General features: G+C 42.2%; 3 protein-coding genes across 9 annotated transcripts; all 3 read left to right on the top strand.

Moving 5' to 3' along the window:
- Nucleotides 1–4,410: 4,410 nt before the first annotated feature.
- On the top strand, nucleotides 4,411–8,280 carry LOC311010688 (uncharacterized protein). Of its 2 annotated transcripts, none has more exons than XM_084005276.1 (5): nucleotides 4,411–4,523; nucleotides 6,779–6,895; nucleotides 7,032–7,187; nucleotides 7,293–7,437; nucleotides 7,574–8,278. In XM_084005276.1, the coding sequence occupies exons 2-5, from the start codon at nucleotides 6,787–6,789 to the stop codon at nucleotides 7,677–7,679; spliced, it is 516 nt and encodes a 171-aa protein (XP_083861402.1). In that variant the 5' UTR covers nucleotides 4,411–4,523; nucleotides 6,779–6,786; the 3' UTR covers nucleotides 7,680–8,278. The 2 variants fall into 2 exon arrangements, with proteins under 2 accessions (XP_083861402.1, XP_083861403.1); XM_084005277.1 differs by having other exon boundaries at nucleotides 4,456–4,523; nucleotides 6,782–6,895; nucleotides 7,574–8,280.
- Nucleotides 8,281–9,991: 1,711 nt separating this feature from the next.
- On the top strand, nucleotides 9,992–17,143 carry gprc5bb (G protein-coupled receptor, class C, group 5, member Bb). Of its 4 annotated transcripts, none has more exons than XM_084005095.1 (5): nucleotides 9,992–10,574; nucleotides 10,695–10,784; nucleotides 11,540–12,644; nucleotides 14,983–15,095; nucleotides 15,203–17,143. In XM_084005095.1, exons 3-5 carry the CDS (start codon nucleotides 11,540–11,542, stop codon nucleotides 15,245–15,247), a joined length of 1,263 nt encoding a protein of 420 aa, XP_083861221.1. In that variant the 5' UTR covers nucleotides 9,992–10,574; nucleotides 10,695–10,784; the 3' UTR covers nucleotides 15,248–17,143. The 4 variants fall into 4 exon arrangements, with proteins under 4 accessions (XP_083861221.1, XP_083861220.1, XP_083861218.1 ...); XM_084005094.1 differs by adding an exon at nucleotides 11,096–11,124 and having other exon boundaries at nucleotides 9,992–10,784; XM_084005092.1 differs by having other exon boundaries at nucleotides 9,992–10,784.
- Nucleotides 17,144–18,827: 1,684 nt separating this feature from the next.
- knop1 (lysine-rich nucleolar protein 1) lies at nucleotides 18,828–22,969 on the top strand. 3 transcript variants are annotated; one of them, XM_084005635.1, is made up of 8 exons: nucleotides 18,828–18,899; nucleotides 19,207–19,284; nucleotides 19,445–19,513; nucleotides 19,626–20,318; nucleotides 20,427–21,443; nucleotides 21,542–21,613; nucleotides 21,732–21,821; nucleotides 21,942–22,969. In XM_084005635.1, the coding sequence occupies exons 1-8, from the start codon at nucleotides 18,882–18,884 to the stop codon at nucleotides 22,245–22,247; spliced, it is 2,343 nt and encodes a 780-aa protein (XP_083861761.1). In that variant the 5' UTR covers nucleotides 18,828–18,881; the 3' UTR covers nucleotides 22,248–22,969. The 3 variants fall into 3 exon arrangements, with proteins under 3 accessions (XP_083861761.1, XP_083861759.1, XP_083861760.1); XM_084005633.1 differs by having other exon boundaries at nucleotides 19,626–21,443; nucleotides 21,942–22,968; XM_084005634.1 differs by having other exon boundaries at nucleotides 19,626–21,443; nucleotides 21,732–21,800; nucleotides 21,942–22,965.
- The last annotated feature ends 44 nt before the right edge of the window (nucleotides 22,970–23,013 follow it).

Raw genomic sequence — 23,013 nt, 5'->3', positions numbered from 1 at the left:
GGTAGACCACCAGGTCTATTGCTTCTGTGACAGTGGCAGTAATACACACCATCTTCACATGAGCTCCAGATGTCTTTCTGACACAAAAAAGATCTCCATAAGAAAGGTCCTCAATCTGATTTCTCCAGATTCATTGTGCTCGCTTATTTACGTTTTTGTTTAAATAGTGTTCACATTGCACCTCAGCTGTAGCAGCTTTTGAGCTGGCAGTGATGCAATCTACGTATGAGATGGGAGTCGTTCAGTCACAGCGGGGGAACAAACGAGGTATCGAGCAAAGTTTGAATTCAAATGTCAGGCACAGCCAATAAACCAAAGCATTGCCCTAACAAGCTTTCAGCTCGAGTGGATTGAAGCATGGACCCTGAGAAAGTGCTAGTGTCGAGACATGTAATTGAATTGTATTAATACAATTAGAGAAAAACAACTTTGTTTGTGCAGTTTAATCATCCAAAGTGACACTTGTCTTTTTTTTTTTATGACTTTAGTGCTGATGTTCTTTAATGTGTCCCTATTAAAAATACAATTTAAAAAAGCCTTTTTGTCTTTTGACTGCAGTGCACCAATAAAAAGCAGATGGTTAAGGTCAGCATTTCTTAACTAGAAGGGGCAAAGGAATAATTGCCACCTGGGATGGGGGAACATGTCCCCTCACTTCAGATTCATTTGAAAAAAAATGTACTCTTACTGTTCGGGGAGCCATGTACTTGATAAGGGAAGAGAAGAATTGACAAAAATCGTGAGTCTCATTTAGTCGAGTGTCTTTACTGTGCACTCAAAGCAATGACATACAGACCTACGTACCTTTTGGCAACACTATCCTAATAGGGATTCCTGAAGACGTCATTCAAGGTTTAAATATAGCCTACACCAAACGTAGTTTTACTTAAAAAGGAAAACCTTTATTGATTTTTACAGCTGATTTGTTTGTTAAACTGAATAGAAACAAGGACTGCGGTCTACTGGCTTGAAAAATAAAATATCAATAAGTGTACATTTTTTCCCCATCCTTCTATCCATGTGTGTGATAAAAAACAAATTAAGGACCATTCTCTGCCAACTGACAAATATTAAATGCTGCACCTTAGTGACTGATTTCTCTACCAGCAGCTGCTTCTCATTGATTGGATGTCATCCTGCTGTTAGGCATCGAAATGTGCGCGTCTGTAGCAGCAGAGAGAAAGAACAACAACCAGAAGTGGACCCAGCAGAACATAGTCAACAGCAACAATAGCAGACAAATACTTTCTATTAAAAAAAGGTAAATAAATGAGTTGGAACAATCACTTTGCATTCAAGTAGACTTTTTTACGTGTTACAATTTGTGAAACAATATTTCTTGATTTTTTTGACACAATGATGATGTTTGTGTTAAAAAATAATGCCATGCGTGTGAATAAGGATGGTTTAAAGGTGCTAAACAAATGAACTCACAGAAAGAAAATGACCCAAAAAGAATCTGGACTCTGGGTTTAACAGGATGATCTTGATTTTTTCTGTGCTGATAGCTGTCTTCTAGGTGCTTCTCACAGTCGTCACCCACGGGGACACCGACAGAGAGGGAGGCTGTCAGTCTGCAGGAGGAGGCTTTCTTCATACTCCTGACACACTTGAGAGGTGGCATGCACTTAAAGCTGCAGCAACTGCAGAGAGGAGAACCCAACCAGTGGGAAAGCCATTCAATAGCTGCTGTCATTGACCAGCGTCCACTCACGGGGAAGAATGACACAAAAAGTCACAGCCATGAGCTTATAAAACTTCTGTGAGCGTGCAGCCTTTTAGGGATAACAGGAGGAAAGGCGTTGGTGAAAAAACACACATTACCTCACACATCACATTTAAGATAAAGGTCAGCCCCTGTCAAGACAACCCAATGTCAACCACAACGTCTCAGAGCATTTATGACGGCAACGATTGATAAAGGTAAACAACTCAGTGTCAGGTCATCTGTTTTGTCCGTGGCAGCTGGTTTCAGCAGAACAAGCTCCGGTAAATCCACTGTCCACTCCCTGCTCAGTGGCAAACAGCAGCGAGCGTCTAGCCGGTGAACATAGGGGAGCATAAATCGAATGTATTGTATTGAATGTGTATTAAACCAAGGGAACAGAAAAGACCCACTATTGACACGGCTTTGTTGTTCCATATTTAGACAGTTACATTAAAAAGAATAACACGCACAGGACAGCTCAGGTCTCTCCTGCTTCTGTACACATCTGTCCCTCTCGCCTCAATTTTCGTCCGTCCATCTCTTCTGTCAGCCTGCTTAGAGCCAGACACGTTTGTGTCTGCAGCAGCACCCTGTCTGAATGCATCTGCGAATATGACGATATTCCCCGTTATGTGTGTCACATCTGTGCAGGGGGTATGTGTAAAATACAAGTGACAGATTACACACATTGACAGCATGCAATGTGTGACATGACTAGGCTGTAAATTAATGCTCAAACAAGATTTATGCTAAAAAAAAAGGCAAAGAACCTGCCAACATTTTAAAATGTACTCCCAAAGCCCAATAAAGTACATGTTGTTTTGTTCCAATGTCTACTTCTTGATACCACAAGATTATAATTCATTCATTAATACCCAACGCAGATGTCACTCTGGGCTTCATAAGCAGTTTTATTCTCGTAACTATAGAGAGAACCAGGAGGAAACACAAGATGGAAGAAGAGGCCTCAGAGAAAAATGCAGTTCTGTTTTATATCAAAGGCACAGAAACACAGGTATTGTCTCCTCTGATGATCTTTAAATAACTCCTGCACAGACAGAGAAGGAGAGAGAGGGAGGGAGAGAGGGAGAGAGGAGAGTGTCTACTTCAAAGTAATGAAAAACATAATTTACAGTAAAGGGATGAAAAAGAAAACCATCCACGTTCGTAATGTTCAATGACGATAATGATTTTGAATGCTGTATTATTAACACCTTTGTTATCCTCATGCCTAGTTTTTCTCAATGTCTCCGTTTTTCTCTTCTTGTACGAGTTCTGCATGTTCCTGGCTTGGGCTTCCCAAGGAGGAAATGACCGCCTCCACACATCGATGTCAGTCGCAGTTCTTCAAAAACATCTACAGCACATAAATATGCACATTATTAAACATGAGCTCCCCATCAATCCATTTTTATGAACCCGCTCTGTGTCGTACGGTGGAAGGAAACCTACGCAATCCATAGTGAAATGCTTGAAACCACCATCCTCTAGTGATCCTGCTGAAGAAAGTCTTTCACATGCTGGAATCAATCATGGCTGCAGAAAAAAAAAAGGGGGTTCAGAAAGAAGGATGACTCACCGAGGCCAAGCTTTAAATGTTTTGTCACGAGGACTGAGAATAAAGTACTACTGGTGTAAGTAAAGCTGTAGTTACAGTAACGTTAAAGTAATTCACATCCCTGCAAAACACATTTCTTTATATTCAAACAGAGTAAAAGCAGTCATGATCAGCTTTCTAAAGACGAGCTAAATGAATCCTGACATGCATGCATGATAGGAGACAAAACAAATGTTGCCCAGAACAAAAGTGATTAAAAGCAAATAGGATGGCACGCTCACACTGTAAAGAATGAGGGTCAGCCAGCAGCACATTGGCAGTTTAACTACCGGTATACTTCATCTGCTGTAGTTCTCTTCAGAGGAGCCTGAAGTCTTCTTTCTGCAAAACCCAGTCACACTTCATGCTCATGACGCCGTCGCACTGCGCCCTCTGCTGGTGCTGAGCCACATTACACTCTTCAATATCAACAGCAACGCTTTTGGGAGATATTTTTTGAGGACTCAAATTAATTAAATGATACGTATAATTGTGACCCATTTGTTTTAAGCTTTCCATCATAAGAACTCTTGTAGTTGTTAGAGTGCCACTACAAGCTGGGGAACAGACAGACCTACCGGTATGCACTGTAAGCGACTTTGTCCTGAAAGCTCAAATAAAATGTCCCTCACAAGGTCAGTGTATTTCTATTTAATAATCCCTAGGATAACAGAAAGGGTGCTTCAGATAAAACAGCTTTTATTTACTTTGCACCTTTCATACAGAATATAATACCCTTCAGTATAACACGGCACACCGATGGCCTCAAACATTGAAAGATGAGTCCAAGTTTAATATAAGATGTTTGATATCCTCGCCCTTTATTGTCATGTAGCTGTTCTTGTTTTATTTTGACCTCGTGGTGGATGTGAGTGTTGTATTATGTAACACGTAATGACCACTTATCACACTTATTATAATTTGTATGTTACTACAGGGCGTTCCTCCCGGCCTTTGTTCCTACAACAGAAACACAATAGCGCCTCTTTACGAGCCACGCTGGAAATAAGCAATGGGGATGTCTTTTGATGGTGGAGCAAATCCATTCTACAAATACACTGAACTCCTAACAGTGAATACCTATGATGACTACGCCTTTTCACAATGTTGCTCCACCTTCTTTCTGACACTCAACATTTGTCTTGTTGTCTTTCTCAGTTGGTGTCAAACAACAGAGGAAGAAGCAGTGGAGCGCCGTCCTGACCTCTTTACAATAAGGTAAGCATGACATAGAATGAAACATGTAGTAAGAAGATATATTACATGCCAACAGAACCTGAAAGTGTCTTGTTTATCTCATTTTGTTGATCCTATTCTTCAAAAACAAAGAGCATCAACGCAGCAAAGAGCAATGGACATCCGTCATTGTTAATCAATTGCTTTATTTAGACTGTCAAAACAGTCCAAGACAGCCATTTGAGTTGAATGAAAACAACAAAATAAAGCCTCAACTAATTTGTCATATATGGAACCAATGTTTGTCAATTTTATAACTTTTATTTGACTCTTTGAATGTGGTTATAGGTTTAATCATCAGTTTTACTATTTGGACAGAGCAACAGTGTTCATGGGCGGTTTTTGATGCACTTGTGAACAGGTTGAGCGAGATCTGACAGCTCACTCTCGGCCCCACGCTTTATTGCACATGGTGGACAACAGCGCTTGTTATGCAGCTTAAAAAAACAAATGCAAACTAGAAAGGTGCCCCCTCACGAGAGTGCAGATCTCCACCAGGTGTCCAATGGCCACTGCTGTATGGTGTGATAGAATGGATACAACCCACAGATTAGCTGTAGGCTACTCAGAATCATATCGTTTCATAATTAATATTTATCCTTTGAGGAATTATTGGCGTGTGACTGTAATCAGGTTTTGGTTTTTGTCATGTGAAACTAAAAGTGAGTTGTGATGTTTTCCTAAACCTAACTAAGTGGTTTTGTTGCCTTTATCTATTTTCCTGTGAATGCGTTGGTTTATTTTGGCACTAGACACATAACAAGTGACTTTATATTGACCTGCGACCCCTGACCTGTGCAAAACTGAGCTAAAGGCGTCTGTGAAGCTTAGTGCCACTGACCTGCTGCATTATCTGATGCATTGGTGTGAGAATGTTTTCCACTGAGTAAAAGAGGACCTTTTATGCTCAGAAAACACTTTATTTTCCCATCCTGGCTGTCCAGCAGTCGCCTTTCTCACCCTCTCTCTGAAACTGTTTCACCTCCTGCCCCTCCCTCCCAAAAAAACAGTTTGCTCTGATTGGTCAGCTGGCCTGTTGTGATTGGTCAACCGCCTAGCGCCTAATGTCACGGCCCGTACCATAACGTACCGTATCTCACCTCCACAGGTTTCCCCAGCAGCTGAACACACAGGTTGCTGTAGCTACAGGAGTGCTGCTGAGGAATTGTGACTTTTAGCCACTTTAGCTACGTTCTTCTATTTCACACTTGTAGCCCACACACCGTCCTCTACTAGCTCTTTGAGGACGTGCTGAACTTGGGGCGGGGCAGTTTGTATGTCATGCAAATGCATCACTTGATGCTATCACCACTTTTACAGAAGAAAAGGCAAGATTTTGATAAGGGCAGCATTTCTCTGGTGGGGGAGTAACTCTGGAGACCTTTTACACACACAAAGACTATATAACACATTAAAGGAAAGGGAAAAAGCAGAAAAGCATAGGTCTTCTTTAACAACTGTTGTACCTGTGCTTTCCGACTATGACAAATCATAGTGTCTGCTGTGAAAACAAGGTCAATACCAGGGAGGGTCCTGAAACTGAGAATCTATTAGTTACACGCATTTGCACATGTTTTCTTAAGGTGTAGTGTATTTACCTTTCTCTCAGCTCCCATACATTTAGCTGTAGCACACACACACACACACACACACACACACACACACACACACACACACACACACACACACACACACACACACACACACACACACACACACACACACACACAAACTGAGGTTACATCTTTCTCACTGGGACATGCTCATATTTACACAGCCTTTAACACAGTTTCAAATTCAGTGGCTGGTTTGCATTAGCTGTTGACAGGTGTGTTGGGAAATAAATAACTAATAAAATATAACATTGGACATTTGTGTGTTTGGTAAAAGAGATTAAAAAATAATTTAACAAAACATTCTGACAGAGGATTAGGACTTCCTGGTGCCCAGTTTCGCTTTTGACAATCTGTTACATTAAAATGTAACAATGTCACCGAACCAGTTTGCTGGCACGCACCACCATGAGAGAGGTAGTGTGTTGTCATACTGGTCATTTGTTGCTTTAAAATGCTCTCCAACTTGATTAGCAAGTGTTCACACTTATCAGGGAAGATGTGGTGCCAAAATAAATTGCAAACATACCAGGTTTTAACCACCCAACCTGCACAGCTCAACATCTTTGCTTCATTCAACTGAGCTTTAAATTACAAGGATTACTCTTCCCCCTGCTCTTTTAGCAGATAACATGGAAAAGGGCCAGGGACCTCTCCCAGGAATACCAGCACCGCCATACCCCGGTCCCCCTTTGGACCACAACATAGGGGTCTACCAAGCTCAGCCTGGCATCCAACCCTGTAAGAGACCAAGGATCTGAGTTACCTGCATGTTTTAAGTGTTATAGCTCTTATATCCTTGAGCTTTCCTGTTGTTCTAATCCAGTTGGTATGATTCTGTTTCTTAATCTGTGCTAAATGTCCTGATATAATCCAGTTCCACAGCCTGCGTACCAGTACAGCCCACAGCAGCCTCAGGTCCTCCAAACTGGGGCTCCTGCGTACCAGTACAGCCCACAGCAGCCTCAGGTCCTCCAACCTGGGGTTCCTGCGTACCAGTACAGCCCACAGCAGCCTCAGGTCCTCCAACCTGGTGAGTGTCTCTCTCCAACTGTTTCTAACGAGTGACGGGCTGGTGAGGAAGTGTGGATTGCAGCAGTTGGTGGGTGTAACAGGGTGTTTGGTGTCTCCCTCACAGTGAGCCAGGTGGTGGTGGTGCAGCGGCTGACTGATGTTCCTGGACAGATGAAGTGTCCTTACTGCCAGAACACCGTTGTCACTAAGGTCGAGTACAGAAATGGTATGCTCACCTGGCTGATCTGTGGCATACTAGGACTCTTCATGTGAGTAAAGAAACCCAACACACACACACACACACACACACACACACACACACACACACACACACACACACACACACACCATCTTAAAATGAACGATGTAGTGTTATTATGACTTTGTCTTGATATTTCACACCAGCTGCTGGCCTTGCTGTTTCATCCCTTTCTGCGTGGACGACTGCAAGGATGTGGAGCATTCCTGCCCCTGCTGCAACAATGTCCTGCACATCCATAAACGCATGTGAAATGGCACAGCAGTGTCAACTCTGCTGGTGTGACTACAAAAGGTGGAGAAGACCACCGTGACTAATCCGGACGGGAGCCACAGCTCTTTATGCAAACATGTCTGATGTCATATGTGCTCACGTTTTAAACCAGACAGCTAAAGCAGATCCCTGTCAATATAGATTGTGTTGATCAAATATAAATAACTAATGCAAGTCCTTATTAACCTGTGCTTTTCCTGCTATGACCTGTTTAAATGTCTGCTGTGAAAAAGGTCTGGTCTATAATAATAACGCCTGCCTTTATTTTGAATGTATTTAATTAAAATCTTCTCTCGGATGTATCATTTAGGAGAAATTGTAGAAAGTGTGTGTGTAACTTGTTTTATGATTTGTATTTACATAATTGAATGACAAGATGGACATGCTCTGATCCACTAGGTGGCGGTATGATTACAGTGTTGTCGTCAAGACCACCTAAACCATGACCAAAGCAGGGTGAGACCCACACTGATGCACTGATGATAAAAAAGTTGACCATGCAAACCGATTCCGAACTCTGATTGAAGCGGTAAAGTGAAATACATATCATATAAAATGTTGTTGCTTATTAAACCGAGGCAATAATAATGTGTAAAGCAGCCTTTAGTGCAATGATATATATATATATATATATATATATATATATATATATATATATATATATATATATATATATATATATATATATATATATATATATAATGCTAAGCCAATAAAATAATAATTGCTGACAGATTCATATTTTAATTCTATATTGGCATTTCTACATCACAATTTCACAACATAATAATAAACAAATAGGATAATATATATTACATTTAGGTTGTATTCATGTTATGGTGTATTTTTGGACATATTTGAATTTTTGGAAGAAAAAGTTTGGGATCAAATCATTTCGGGACCCCTGCAGTAACTCTGCTGACCCCCGATGGTTCCCGGACCCCCTGTTGAATATCTCTGTCCTCGTGAATGAGACCTCTGCCTGGAGCTTACTGCAGTTCTCCATGTAGACAGCAGATGGAGACAACACTCTGTAAATTAGGGCCTTTAACTCACACATCATCACTTGCACTTGTCCTATACTTGCTCTCCACCAGCAGTGAAAAGAACATTTTTATAAGGACACTTGCATCACCCCAAAAAGGGCTTCGACCAAATTGACAATATTTCCCCTTAATGACAAATGAAACACACTGAATCACCGCAAGCATTCAACAACTGATGCCCTTGAGCAAGACACTGTGTCTTGAATGTCCTGTTCTGCCTCATAGTCATAAGAGGGAAACTACAGTTCTCCAGCTGTTGATGTTTTACCTCTGTTTGAAGAAATGGGTTGCAGAGGCATCTAACATGCAGATCCACAGCAACAAGCCTCCCTTTGTGAACTTCCCTCTGTGTGTGATCTGCATGCGTCCGTGTGTGGAGAGACCTGAGACTGGGATAAAACTGGGATTATGTGATGGGCCGTACTTAGCAAGGCCCTACTGAACCGTGACCATAGTAACCACTGGATTACACAGATTACAATCGATGTCCCGAGTGAGTCAGCACTTTCACGCCCTGCTGTCTCCCATCTCTGAACAAAAGAGCACACAGATATAACCAACCGAGCATCAAACTCCAGTTGAGTCGCTTCATTTCTCAAATAATGATCTTATTGTTTGGTCTATGTGAGAAAAGCGTCAAAGTAAAAGTGTGACATTTTAGGAGACACATTTGTTCACTTTCTTGATGAGAGTTAGAAGAGATGATTGAGACCACTCTTGCTATGCTAAAACTGTAGAGCCAGCTGTTAGCTTAGCTTAGCACAAAGACAGGAAACACCAAGAGACAGCCATCCTGGCTAACTTGTGTGATGGACTGTTGTGGAAAAACCCATCCATCACACAAATCACCAACAAAACACCATGACTATCTGGATTAGACTGTCTGGGATGCAGGTGGGCACTCCTTTCCTTACATCTGCTTGTCTTTGAGTTCATTGGTGTACCACCAACCACTCCTCTCCTACGTTTGGCCTCCACCTGTCATTGAGCTCACTAGCGTCCGTCAGCATCAATCTCACTCACGCTGATCCAAATTGACTCAATTAGCCTGCGAGTGTGGTTGCTGTCTCTGTTTCCCCTCATGTCGTGTCGCTCTCCATCTCCGTGGGAGGAGATTACCCCACTCTAACGGGAGACTTGGCTGAATCACGTCTTCGAGGGTATTATGTAACACTCTCGACTAGGTCGGCCACGTGGCCACAGGGCTCACCTGGGTTTAGATGGACCATCTGCCCATGCCAAAGCCTGTCCTCACTCGACGGGCGGCCCTTGCTTCCTGAAGAGACCTCCGTTTGTTTTGGTCCGATCTGGTGATCGAAGACGCTCTCGGGTGAAGAATTGCATAAGCGGCACGTGGAAGATGGTGGGAGCCTGTAGGCAGGAAATAACACCGGGATGTGCAAATGAGTGACTAATACTGGATCGGCTGTGAATTGCCGTGCTGCACTTTGTTTCATATTTGCTTTCCTGATTAGACAGGTGCATCGGCAAGTCATAGCCTACTCCCCATGTGGGTGAGCAGAAGTAAAGCTGGGATTGCATCTCTGTTGACACCTCCGCAGATTCAGCGTGAAACGGGGAGAGAGAGAGAGAGAGAGAGAAGCACAGACATGCAGACGGAATGAATAGAAAGAGGAGGACAGAGGGAGCGAGAGAGAAGAGTGAAAGAGAGACAGAAGATATATTTGACTATGTGGGTGTGTGAAGGATCAAGGCATGCATCACAATCGTGGATTCTTCTCCGGAGCAGCCGGACGTGTCACTGCAGCAGCAGGACGTCGCCGCTCTCACAAAGTGTGCTGTTTTGTACTTTAAAACAGTGGGAACTGTGAGCGCAGAGAGAGAGAGAGAGAGAGAGCAACATAAGAGACAAAATGGAAACCGTTTGGTTTCTGCTGCCTCAAGGATTTCATTAACTGGGGTTTTTTTTTTTAACTACTTGAATTAGTTGAAGGGATGCAGACTGGAAAACGATGATGCCCCGTCACTGTCAATAATCGAGCAATAATCAAGCCTTCAAGTCAAGAATATATCTGAGGTGAGTTTGATGGGAATGAAGAGTTGTCTTAAAGCATTTTATACGTGTGTGTGTGTGTGTGTGTGTGTGTGTGTGTGTGTGTGTGTGTTTGGATACTTCTATCCTTAAAAAAAGACCACATTGGGTTTTCAACCTTGACAGTGAGGACCTTATTATCATACTTGAGGATTAAAACTTGGGTTGAAGGTTAAAATAAGAGTCTTGTTGATTCTGGGGTTATGCATGAGGGTCCTCATAAGTAAGTATTAACATTGTGCGCGTGTGTGCGTGTGAGTGCGTGTGCATACGTGTGTGTTTCTCTGTGCTTTCAGGTGCTGAAACTCGACTTCTCAAAAGCCCAGTATGTAATGTAGTCAGCCCACGCTGTTTCCCGTTCCCATGGAAACTATTGCCCAGTGCTAAAAGCAGTTCTGTTCTGTGCTTGTGTGTGTGTGTGTGTGTGTGTGTGTGTGTATGTGTGTGTGTGTCTGTGTGTGTGTGTGAGAGAGAGAGAGAGAGAGAGAGAGAGAGAGAGAGAGAAATAAAAACATATTAATCTCTAATAACAGGCATTTTGGGTCTTAATATATATCGGTTGCTGTTTCTAGTGAATGTTGTAACCCATGAAGATGCTGTATGAACTAATATGCATTTATCACGACATTCACCTTTCTCCCTCCCTCCCTCCCTCCCTCCCTCCCTCCTCTCCACAGCATCACTCCTCTTGTTTATCCCTCCGTGCCTTTCACTACACATTTTCTCTGTGTCTCTCTAAGATGGCCGTCAGCACTATCATCATCTGCCTCCTATCACTGATTGGCTACGGCTCATCCCACCCCTCCCCTCCTCCCCGGGGGTGCAGTGTGGATGTGGACCCTCCGTACAGAGTGCTGTGTGACCTGGAGTCCGTCTGGGGTGTGGTCCTGGAGGCCGTGGCCTGCTGCGGTGGCCTCACCTCGCTGGTCCTCGCCGTGCTCCTGCTGGTCAAGCTGCGCTCCATTTCGGACCCCGCCAGGCGCTCCGGCATGGGGCCTCTTCTCCTGCTCCTGGGCACGCTCCTCGGACTCTTCTCTATCTCTCTGGCTTTCTTGGTGGGGAAGAGCCAGGTGCTCTGTGTGGTCCGCAGGGCCTTCTGGGGGCCCCTTTTTGCCCTCTGCTTCTCCAGCTTGCTAGTGCAAGGTGTGAGGCTCAGGAGGCTGGTGGCCGGTGAGACGAGCCCGTCGGGCAGCTCCTTGGCAGCGCTTGGTCTGGCCTTGGCCTTGGTTCAGGGGATCATCTCTGCTGAGTGGGTCCTGCTGACTGTAGTGAGGGAGGGTCACCCGGCCTGCGAATACCCACCGTTGGACTTTGCTCTGACATGCAGCTACACCCTGGGGCTGCTCCTCATAGCCATGGGGCTTTCTCTGGGGGTGGTGCTATGCGGAGGAGAGATGGGGGCAGAGGCAGCAGGTGGGAGTGAGGAAGATAGAGAAGGAGAGTGTGAGAAACGGAGATGGAAGTGCAACGCCGTCTGGCTCTTCCTTTCCAGTCTGGCATCAGCGTTGCTATGGGTGGCTTGGCTGGGGTTTTATCTGTATGGCAGCCAGGCGCTGAGGGGAAAGGGGAAAGGGGAGAGGTCAGGAGGAGGGAAGAAGGATGTAAAGGTGTTGGATGAGCCTGCGCTGGCGGTGGCCCTGGTCATCCAGGGCTGGATCCTTCTGCTGTTCCATGCTATTCCAGAGGCGCACCTGTGTCTCCGGAAGTCTCCACAATCCACCACGGAAGACTTCTTCGACACCAGCCACACGTCCCCTCCGCCACATTTTGGAGATGAGCTCCCAGCACACACTCACCGACCCTTCCCTGAAAACCAGACTTTCTCTATGGAGGAGCACGGCGCAAGTAGGCTTATGTAATGTGTGTATATGTGTGTGTAAGTGTGTCTGTGTGTGTGTGTGTGTCGAGATGAAGAATGTGTTTCAAAGGGAAAAATTCTCAACCTGGGTCGAATGCTTTCTTCAAATGGAACTCATTAGGTTACATTTTTAACATGGTGTATATATTTGGCATTTAAGTGTTGAGGTCCTGAAAACACTGTTGCCAGGCAACTCGCAACAAAAAGTGCTGCTGCCTGATTCCTCTCCAAACATCATGAGTGACTTTGTGGTTTTTGCATTCAATGCCACGTCGAGGAATAATAAAGGACTCGACAAACAACTCTCTTGGAATCAGACATCTCAGCAATCTTTTGAGTCTGAAAGGTGTTAAATTTGACTCCAGTGAGCTGAATTTAGGTCATTTACAATGGCTTTCAATATATGACTGGGTATTCACAAAGTGTTTTTCTTGAACAACTTTCACTAAATTTCTCGTACTCCAAAGCTCAGAGAACGAATGACACTGTGTCATGGATTCATTTACTCTTATTTATAAAAAGAATCTAATCAAATTTAAACTCTTTTCCCAGTGTCCAAGTTGTGCAAACTTTTATATCCGCTGTTATTGAATTGTTTCAACTTGTAATTGAGCTGATAAATCAACTGCTATCAAAATATGCTTTTAATAAATCACTATTGTTGCATTTTCCTCCCCAAAATGGAAGCAGATTACCTGCAGCTCTTGACTCTCAGAATAAAAACAGTTAGTTGAGTCTTAAAGTTAGGACTGGCACGCCCCGTATCTTTAGGAGTTTCTCCGAACTCAGCCTGCAACCTAGGAGCTATTTTTAGTGTTTTTTATAGATATCTATAATGCAACATAATCCACTTGAACACTGTCCATCTGTTCACTCTATATGTTATAGCCATTGTTGAGCACTCGTTATTTCAAGATTCATACACGAGATTACATGAATAAAAATATGCTAGATTAATAAACTTGTATCCATTGCACTGCAAACCAATTGCTTTGCAAGATGGCCACTACTACCAAAAGTGCCATGTAGGTTTGTGTGAAGTTGTGGCTCATTTTTAGTTACAGTACACAATCCAAAATCCAATTAAGCCTTATGGAAGGCCCGATTATCTGAAGGGCGTACGGGGAAATGTATGAGTCATTTCACTTCAATTGCTCACTATATTTATCTGAACCTCTAATGCACAGATGAAGAGCTAAACAATAAACCAGGATAAACAAAGGGTGGAGGCAGTGGAAGAACGTAGTCATAGCATGTGCTCCAAGAAGGCAGACTTCATGAGAATAATGAAATTGGCTGACTGAGGAGGAGACCCTCAGTCAGCCAAGTCAGCAGTCATACAGAGAGGAAAGCTCTGTATGGTGTAAGCAAGTCACTCCAAAATGTACTTTGTGTTTGAGAGGATGAGATCTAATCTTCTGTTACTTTCCTTGACTGACTTAAACTCACCGTCTCTGTTATCTCTGCAGTAGAGCTTGTGTTAATATATGGGAGAGGAATGATGTCCAGGGGAATAATAATACATTTTCCTTTAAAGTGAGACGTTTGAAGAAATAACACAATCTTCCTCTTGCAAATTAATACTATACCAGGGTCAGATGAAGTGTTTTTTCTATTCTGTATTCCCATTTAAATGTTTTCTTTCATTGAATCAATGTTACCTATCAATCATATAGGTTTATGTTATTGCCATAAATTATTTAAACTTGTTTTCTGAGAAATCAGTTTGGCTTGGTGTACCATTCATAATAATACAGTACCCTTCAGTCACAGCCGCCCTTGCAATGGAATAAAAGCCAGCTAAAGGTGCAGATTGGAGCAATGCCGGTCACAATAGGTGATTGGTGTGTTTCATGCCAGAAATAATATTGGGAGTCATAGTTAAGTAGTACTAGTGGTTTTTATGTCCACGGGCTTCCAGCTTTAAGTTTTTTTATCTAATAGCCAGACAGTTTCCTCACTTATCCTCATCCAATGACATCAGGGAAGTGCTCCAACTATGAGTCACCTGGAGCACCTCTGATTGCTCCGGCCTCTTCGTAACTCTTTTACATTCACTTTCTTTACTTCAACATCCATCCATCCATCCATCCATTGTCTACCGCTTATCCTGTATTCAGGGTCGCGGGTGGGCTGGAGCCGATCCCTACTTCAACATCGAGTTCCATTATTTTCTGATTTGTATCAATCCGTCAGGAGCAAATTCATCTGTTGTAGCAGCTACTCTATAAACTGTAATCCTTCTGATCTAGTGAATGTGACATTTGTTCGCATGACTCACTCTCTGTGTGTGTGTGTGTGTGCTTTACCTTGCTGGTTTGTCAGCTCTCCGAAGTGGAACTTACCACAGCAGCCAGGGGAGCGTCCGCCCTGGCATCGCCTTCAGAGGTCACGTCTACCAACCAACTGAGATGGCTCTGGTCATGAATGGTGGAACAGTAAGTGTGGCTGGAAGGAACTCTCTGTGAATTGTTGTCTCATGTACTAACTGACCACCCACTGGAGTACTGTACTTGTTCACCCCTTGTTTGACTCTCTTTTGTAGATGCCCACGGCCCCAGTTAACTACACTGGACGACGGTTATGGTAATACACAGGAACAGACAGGAAGAGGACACACGGGCATGTGATTGGAGGATTTCCTGTTGCCTAAGAAGACAAAGGAGATATTAAAAAAACATCTCAGATCACACAAGATGGATTTGATAGGAGCAAAGAAAATGTTTAATGCATTTGTGTTTCTGCGCACGTGGAGGAATTTTACATTTTAGGAACCAAGCCTCATAGTAATATTGCTGAGTTTTCTGGTTGCCTCTTTATCGGCAGACTGGACATGAGAGGGAAGAGAAAAGTTATCCAGCTTCCACAGTTTAGGAGATTATATCATAAATTGAGAGCATTTATGGTGCATTATTTTGATCAGCACAGACAGTTAATTATATGTAAATAAATATACTGGCAAGGAGTGTAGAAGTAGGGCTAATGTAATCATTAAATATGTGAATATATGAATATCAAACACTAGTGTTAAATGTGGTTATGACCACAAGAAAGTAAAGCTTAAAGGATGATTTGAATGTACTTTGCTGTTGCCAGTACATCAGTGATGTTTGCTTCATAAAAACACTTTCCTTCCTTTATATCTGGCATCAAGCTGCAACCCAGGAAAAAGAAAAAAAACCTTTAGGATGTTTATGTAAATTACCTGCATACACCCACAACGCTTGCTTGGTCTCTGTGTTACATGCTGGAAAAACCCAAAGGAATTTTGTGTTTTTCTCTCCATATCTCGTCAGTGCTACTGGGCAGTTTGGCACATTTCGCCATGTGTTTTGATAACTGTTGTGCATTTAACAGAGCTTGTTGCAGAATGTTTTGGGTTCATTTGGTGACAAGCTGAAATTAATCTACAGGATAGGAGATACGCATATAAGCATATCATTAAAAAAGCCATTTAACACTGCAATATCTATTCTGCAGTAGGTACGGTTTACTGTCGGAGATTGTGATTTTGCACTTTATCATGTTTGGGCATTGTGATATTTGAGATGTACAATCATTTCAGGTGCATGTAAAAGTGCAGTTTAAAAGTATGTATTTTGTCAAAACGAATTGTATTTTCAGTGTTTTCTAGAATTTTGATATACATATGGAAGAGAAATACCCGTTAGTATTTAGTGTTGCATTCTTAACATTGGAAACAAAGTTTGGAAAAACCATCTGAAGTACTCAAGAAATTGAAACATCTACAATTCCATGACAATTGAGCAAACCCTATCTGCAGAGGAAGACCATGTGGTACGATTGAAAGCTTTGGAACGGCTACTCAACTGACTTGAAATGTTTGGTTAACTACTGAGAGAGCTTTATAGTATGAGATGCATGGCAACATCTCATTATATTCTGGCATTCACCATTCCTTTTCATTTTAACTTCCATCAAATATAGAGAACACATTTAGTTATCCATCACTGTGAATTTAACTGGAACAAATTCAAACGCTTGAATATTGTTTTTATTGGTGACACAACAAGGTCACAAGATTTCTAGTCGACAGATGCTGTTCAAATACACTGGCAAAAGAACTCTGAGGCAACTTCATACTCGACTGGAGGCCGATTTCATCACCGGAGCAACAACGAACAGGACATTTTATTCAGTTAAAGTACAATTCAAAGAACAGTCACCATGTTCATGTTGTGACCATTTCTTCTTACTATAAGACTCAACTAAATAATATGCTTTTGTGTACAAGTGTGTGCTCAAATATTGTACAATGAAACTATTATGATCACAAGATTTTTATGTATTTATCTTATATAATTGAATTTTAATCATGTTACTAATCCAAATGTGAAAATGATATTTTCCTTTTGACATACTCTTATGATGATCGCACTGTCACTGTTTTATGGCAGCGTAACATGAATGTCTGTAATGTGATTTGCACAAAGTGGCTAATACATCAGTGCATATTTTCTGGTAATTATTGTCTGGACATTGGCCTGATCATTCCTTATCCTTTTGTCCTCACGGTACACTAATAGATCCACTTCACTGTCGGCATCAGATACTTCATGGGGAAGCTCTACAATCAGCTACTAGCTCAAACTACTAACACATTGACTAGAGGCATGCACAGTGTGCTGCAACTTAAGAAAATACAAGTGAGGAAAACAAACTATCCTCACCACACACAAAAAAAAAAAGCTGCACATCACAAAAATATGACTGTCAGAGGTAGTCGGCAGAAGCAGGGACACCAGCTGGCCACTGGGAGTTGTAGTCAGGAGATGGGGTTGTAGCTGGCATAGACAGGGTGGTTTTAAAGCTAGAACCAGCAGGCAGAGGCTGAGGTCAAAGGTGGATACCACTCACTGCCATGAGATCACTGCTTGCTGGTAAAAGCTCTAAGTGTGTGGCTGCGAACGGGAGACCATAAGTGTGGTTGCTGGATCTGCACTGCCTTGCTACCAGAAAATGCAGAAAGGTTTTGGGGCTGCAGGTGCAAGCTGGCGCCAGTGTCCGTGAGTAGAGTCATATTCACCTGTCAGCAGTGAGTGGAGGGTATATACGCAGGTATACGGGAAATACCCACCTCTTTTTCTGGCGGTTTACAGTATACCCTGATGGTATACACCCATCAGCCAGAAAGCCATCGGAATATATAGGAGAAATGCTTGTGTGAAGAATGAAAAAAGAGAGTAGTTTAGACCCCATGCCAGATACTTTACTTATATGTTTTGAATGGCATTGGTTACTATTTTTTTCCTGTTCTTTTGAAGACCTTTTCTGTTATTTAATATTCATAGTTATCTATTTGTTTATTTTATTATAGGTTTCCTCATTAGTATTATGAGTAACTGTGCCATGTTCAGTCATTTTGCTGACTCATTGCAAGTGTGTCTGTTGGTTCAATAAAAGGAGAGAAAAAACTGACTGACCGAGCTAGCATTAGCTTTATCTTAGTGTTTCACAACTGATATGAACATGCAAAAGTTAACTCATTGAATTCATAAAATAGCATTTCATAGTTAAAAAAAACAAAATAAAATCGAATAATAAAAGATATATAAAAGATTAAAAATGACTACAAGTCCCAGCAGTGGTTCTTGGCATGAGCGAAGCGGGCAGCATTTTTTCATGACACATGTGTGGGGAATTGGCAAATTGGCGCCCCCTGCAGGCGCCCCTGCTTGCTGAGAAGGTGCCGAGAGCACAGAAACTGAGTGAGAGAGAAGGGGGAGAGGGGCGGCCGGGAGACAGTTCACCTCTGGGTCTCCCTATTGTAACAGACAAGGGGGATCCACTTAATCACACCTCGACTTTCTTCCAAATAATGCAAACCGTATTTCATTCATACTCATAAATACAGGCCTATAGTTCATGCACATTTGTGTGATGAAGGATTTGTGCTATTTAGAATATTATTCTATATTATATATTTGTAAATTATTTGTTATATTTTATATTATTATTATATTTTTTTATACAGTATATCTGATTGTAGGCTATATATTGTTGGCACATTTATGTAGCCTATATAGTGTATATTTATGGGTGTCCTTGTTGTTCTCTAAGTTCTCTAGAACCGCCACTGACCATGCCTACTTCATTTATTCGGTCCAGTTTGTTCAGGTGGGCACGCTCGTTGCCAAGGACGCCTGGCGCGTCACTAACCGGAAACAGGGGAAACTATTTCCGGGTGAAATAAATCCACGTGAATGATCAGCGGGTCCGAAGTAAGTAACATGCTCCTAATGTTTTACTTTCACCATACATTGTGCAGCCGTGATGAACTGGACTCACCGTCCGGATGACCGATTAGTTTGTTTCTTCGTCGCTTTAACCGCCTAGCTGCTGTTTCACGTTAGCTGCTAGCTAGCATGGCGTAGGGGTTTGCTGTAAACGAACGGAAACGTGTTGCTCTTCTTTCGTCTTTACTGGTCGTGAGTCTTTATCCAAGTCCCAGTGCCATGGACGTGTTAACTCGCGTGTGAAGTATGTTAATATTCACCAGCACGACACGCTGTTCATTGTATTTTTCAGACGGAATCCGAGAAGGACGTGATCTTTGTTTCTGAAAAGTGTGCGCCGACGAAATCCAATGAGATTACAGTTGACCAGGTACCGAACTGACACCCAACTTTTCACAACAAAATGTGCTGACTACTTAATAGAAGAATCAGAGTCACCATCATGGTCCTATTGTACTCAATATAAATCAAATATTGTTTTTGTTGCATTTAAACATTCTATGCGTTTTGGCACAATTCTGTTTTGGCAGGCAAAGCGACTGGTCCTACAAAGAGACATTGATCAACAATCCCAGCCCAGGCAGCTCGTCAAAGCCTTGGTTCGTGTTTATTGATCCGATAGTCACATTGCACATACACATAGAGCCCACGAACCTGCACGTTAATCCATCAAAAGGCATGGTTTTACAGTAATTTTATTTCCCTCACCAGACAAGCCGGGCTGTTGCTGTAGAGAGACCAGTGGAAAAGGTGAAAATGAAGATTGAGGAAGAGAAGAATGAGCAGAATTGTGAAAAGAAGATGAAACGCATGAAAGGACAAGCCTCTCTGCCTGTAAAGAAAAAAGTAGCTCTTGATGACAGGAGTCAGGCAGGGCTGAAAAGAGAAAAAAAGGGTAAACAAGTTGATGTAATTGTAGATGTAGATGACGAGTCTTTGGATGGAGGTGGTGAAAAGAAAGAGAAGACGAAAAAGAAAAGGAAATGTGTCCCTGAGTCTCTGAATGATGCCGAAGGTTCTGATGTCAAGAATGGACATGACACAGAAGTCATCAAGAAGAAAAAGAAGAAGAAGCAGCAGCTGGAAACTCCACAGTCTGGTCCAGTAAAGCAGGTGGAAAAGAAACATGGGAAGGTGATGAAAGTAAAAAATAAATCTGCACAAGCTACACCACAAAAACAGGAGGAGGAGGAAGAAGAAAAGCAAGGTGGAAATGATAAATTGCCAAAGAAAGCCAAAAAGAGAAAAAATGTTGTAGTTGTAAGCAAAGAAGAGAGTGATGAGCCAGTTAAAGCAAAGAAGAAGAAGAAAACCATAGATCAGGAAAAGGAAGCTGAGGAGGGACTACGTGTAACAAAAAAGAAAAACGCAGCTAAAAAGAAAGTAGCTGAGAATGTAATCTGTGTTACAAAAAAGAAAAACGCAGCTAAAAAGAAAGTAGCTGAGAATGTAATCTGTGTTACAAAAAAGAAAAATGCAGCTAAAAAGAAAGTAGCTGAGAATGGAGTGAAGTCAGAAATACGGGATGAAGATACCTGTGGGGTTGAAGAGGTAACGGTGAAAAATAAGAAAAAGAAAACCACTAATCAGGAAACAGAAGCTGAGGATCTAATCTGTGTAACAAAAAAGAAAAACACAGCTAAAAAGAAAGTAGCTGAGAATGGAGTGAAGTCAGAAATACCAGATGAAGAGGCCTGTGGGGTTGAAGAGGTAACGGTGAAAAAGAAGAAAAAGAAAACCACTAATCAGGAAACAGAAGCTGAGGATCTAATCTGTGTTACAAAAAAGAAAAACGCAGCTAAAAAGAAAGTAGCTGAGAATGTAATCTGTGTTACAAAAAAGAAAAACGCAGCTAAAAAGAAAGTAGCTGAGGATGTAATCTGTGTTACAAAAAAGAAAAACGCAGCTAAAAAGAAAGTAGCTGAGGATGTAATCTGTGTTACAAAAAAGAAAAACGCAGCTAAAAAGAAAGTAGCTGAGAATGGAGTCAAGTCAGAAATACGGGATGAAGATACCTGTGGGGTTGAAGAGGTAACGGTGAAAAAGAAAACCACTAATCAGGAAGTAGAAGCTGAGGATCTCATCTGTGTAACAAAAAAGAAAAACGCAGCTAAAAAGAAAGTAGCTGTGAATGGAGTGAAGTCAGAAATACCAGATGAAGAGGCTGGTGAAATTAAGGAAGCCAATACCAAAGAAGAGGGAAATAAAACGCTTAAGATCAAAGGTAACGGCAAAACGAGCAAAGCAGCATCAGGCGAAAAGGAGGCAAAAGACAATATGCCCAAGAAGGAGAAAAACAAATCCGCACAGAGTGAGATTGTTATAGAAGACGAAGGGACGACAGAGTTAAAGAAAAATGGGAAGAAAGAAAAGGGCAGAAAAGCTTCTGTGGAGGTCAGTATAGTAGAGGAGACGGAGCCGAAGAGGAAGAAGAGCTCCTCTCAGGCCGAGACACCGGTGACGACTGTGAGTTTGGGAGCTGGTGCGAAGAAGAAGAAGAAGATTAAAGAAGAGGTGAAAGAGCCACATGTGAGTATATACTGTCAGAGGTGATCAACACTGCTTTTAAAAAAAAACATTTTTATAGCTTTTACACCAGGCATGAACTTTGTTTGTGTGTGTTTCAGGAGTTCCACCCTGTGGATGTGATCTTCCTCTCAGAGAAAAGCGGAAACACTGACGAGGTCAACATCAACCAGGTAACTGAGCCTCTCATGAGAAGCCCTTTGCTGCATGAAGTGTGATAAATCTGTAAATTGCTTGATATGGGTGTTTTATGTCGTGGAGCTTAACTAAATGTGTTTTGGTTTGTCACAGGAAAGAAGACAGGCTTTACAAATGGAGATCGACAAGGCCTCTCAACCTCAAAAAACGGACATGCCTACGGTCAGTACGAGTAACTTTCTTGTAAGTAGAACCCTAGTCTACTACTGTAGTAGACAAATATTCAGAGCTTTGCGTGAAATCAGCAGCGCGCTCCTTAATGCACCTAGTTTACAATATTGGTCCCCATTCACTGTTTCTCAGGGTCTCGGCCAGTGGAGCACCGCCCAGTTCGACTCCTCTGACCAGCAGCACAAGTTCCTCCGGTTGATGGGCGGCCTCAAAAAGGGTTCCCAGCCGGCTGCGCGGAGCAGTGGAGGAGCAAACATGGCTCTAGGGAAGGACAGAGAGCAGGAGCTGCAGCAAGGCCTTCTGGGAGAGTTTGAACGAGCGCAAACGCGCAGAATGGACTTCAGTAACAGAGGGTTAGGACTTGGGTTCGCTGCACCAGCCAAACAGAAGTTCTCCATCGACATCAATTCACGTGGCTCAGTTCGCTTCGAAGACTGAAGAGTGTGTGTATATGTGTGTGTGTGTTGACTTTTTGCTACGGTTCATTGAGGAATCTTTATCTCAAAGATGTTTCTGCTTTTGCCTTAATTGAATGACTATTCAACCTATACATAAATTAATATCGGAGACCCGAGCACGTAACACAATGCCATTTGTACATACTGTATAGTAAACATCCTTCTGCTTGAGGAACTGGACAGTTTTTTATTTTAGAGATTGTAAATGAGCATCGTAGATTTACAATAACTTGGTATAAATGTTTTATAGTTTCAGTTTTTTCCCCTCTGTTTGAATGTGTTCCAGACAAAGGCATTTGAAAACTGTTAACTTTTTCATGAATTGTTGATTATGAGCAGCACAACTATGAGGAAAATGGAAAACCAAAATCACAATGTGTCTCTTCAGGTTTCATTACTGGATACAAATGTTTGTTCCTTCAATGTGCCGTGTGGAAAATCAGGCCAGAGTTAGACTGAACTAACACCATCTACTCAACAGACTGTTGATGACGTTTACCAAGCTGACATGTATTGCATTGCAGAGATAGCTACTGAAATGTATGTATGCCATGTTTTCTTGTTCCTGCCACTTGGATTTAGTCCAATAAAAAAAAAACGAAATGTACACCGATCTTACCGTCACCAGTTAGTGGCACAGCCAACTACAGGCCGGTGCCACACATTAAGATTGTAATTACAGTAGTAAGAGTGAAATGCTGCCCATTATTTCTAGTGGCCAGTTCTTACACACTGAATTTTTAAAT

This window comes from Eutrigla gurnardus, assembly GCF_963514095.1.
Source record: "Eutrigla gurnardus genome assembly, chromosome: 3".
Taxonomy (NCBI): domain Eukaryota; kingdom Metazoa; phylum Chordata; class Actinopteri; order Perciformes; family Triglidae; genus Eutrigla; species Eutrigla gurnardus.
The sequence above is the reverse complement of the archived record's forward strand: the minus strand, read 5'-3'. Positions and strand labels throughout refer to the sequence as shown.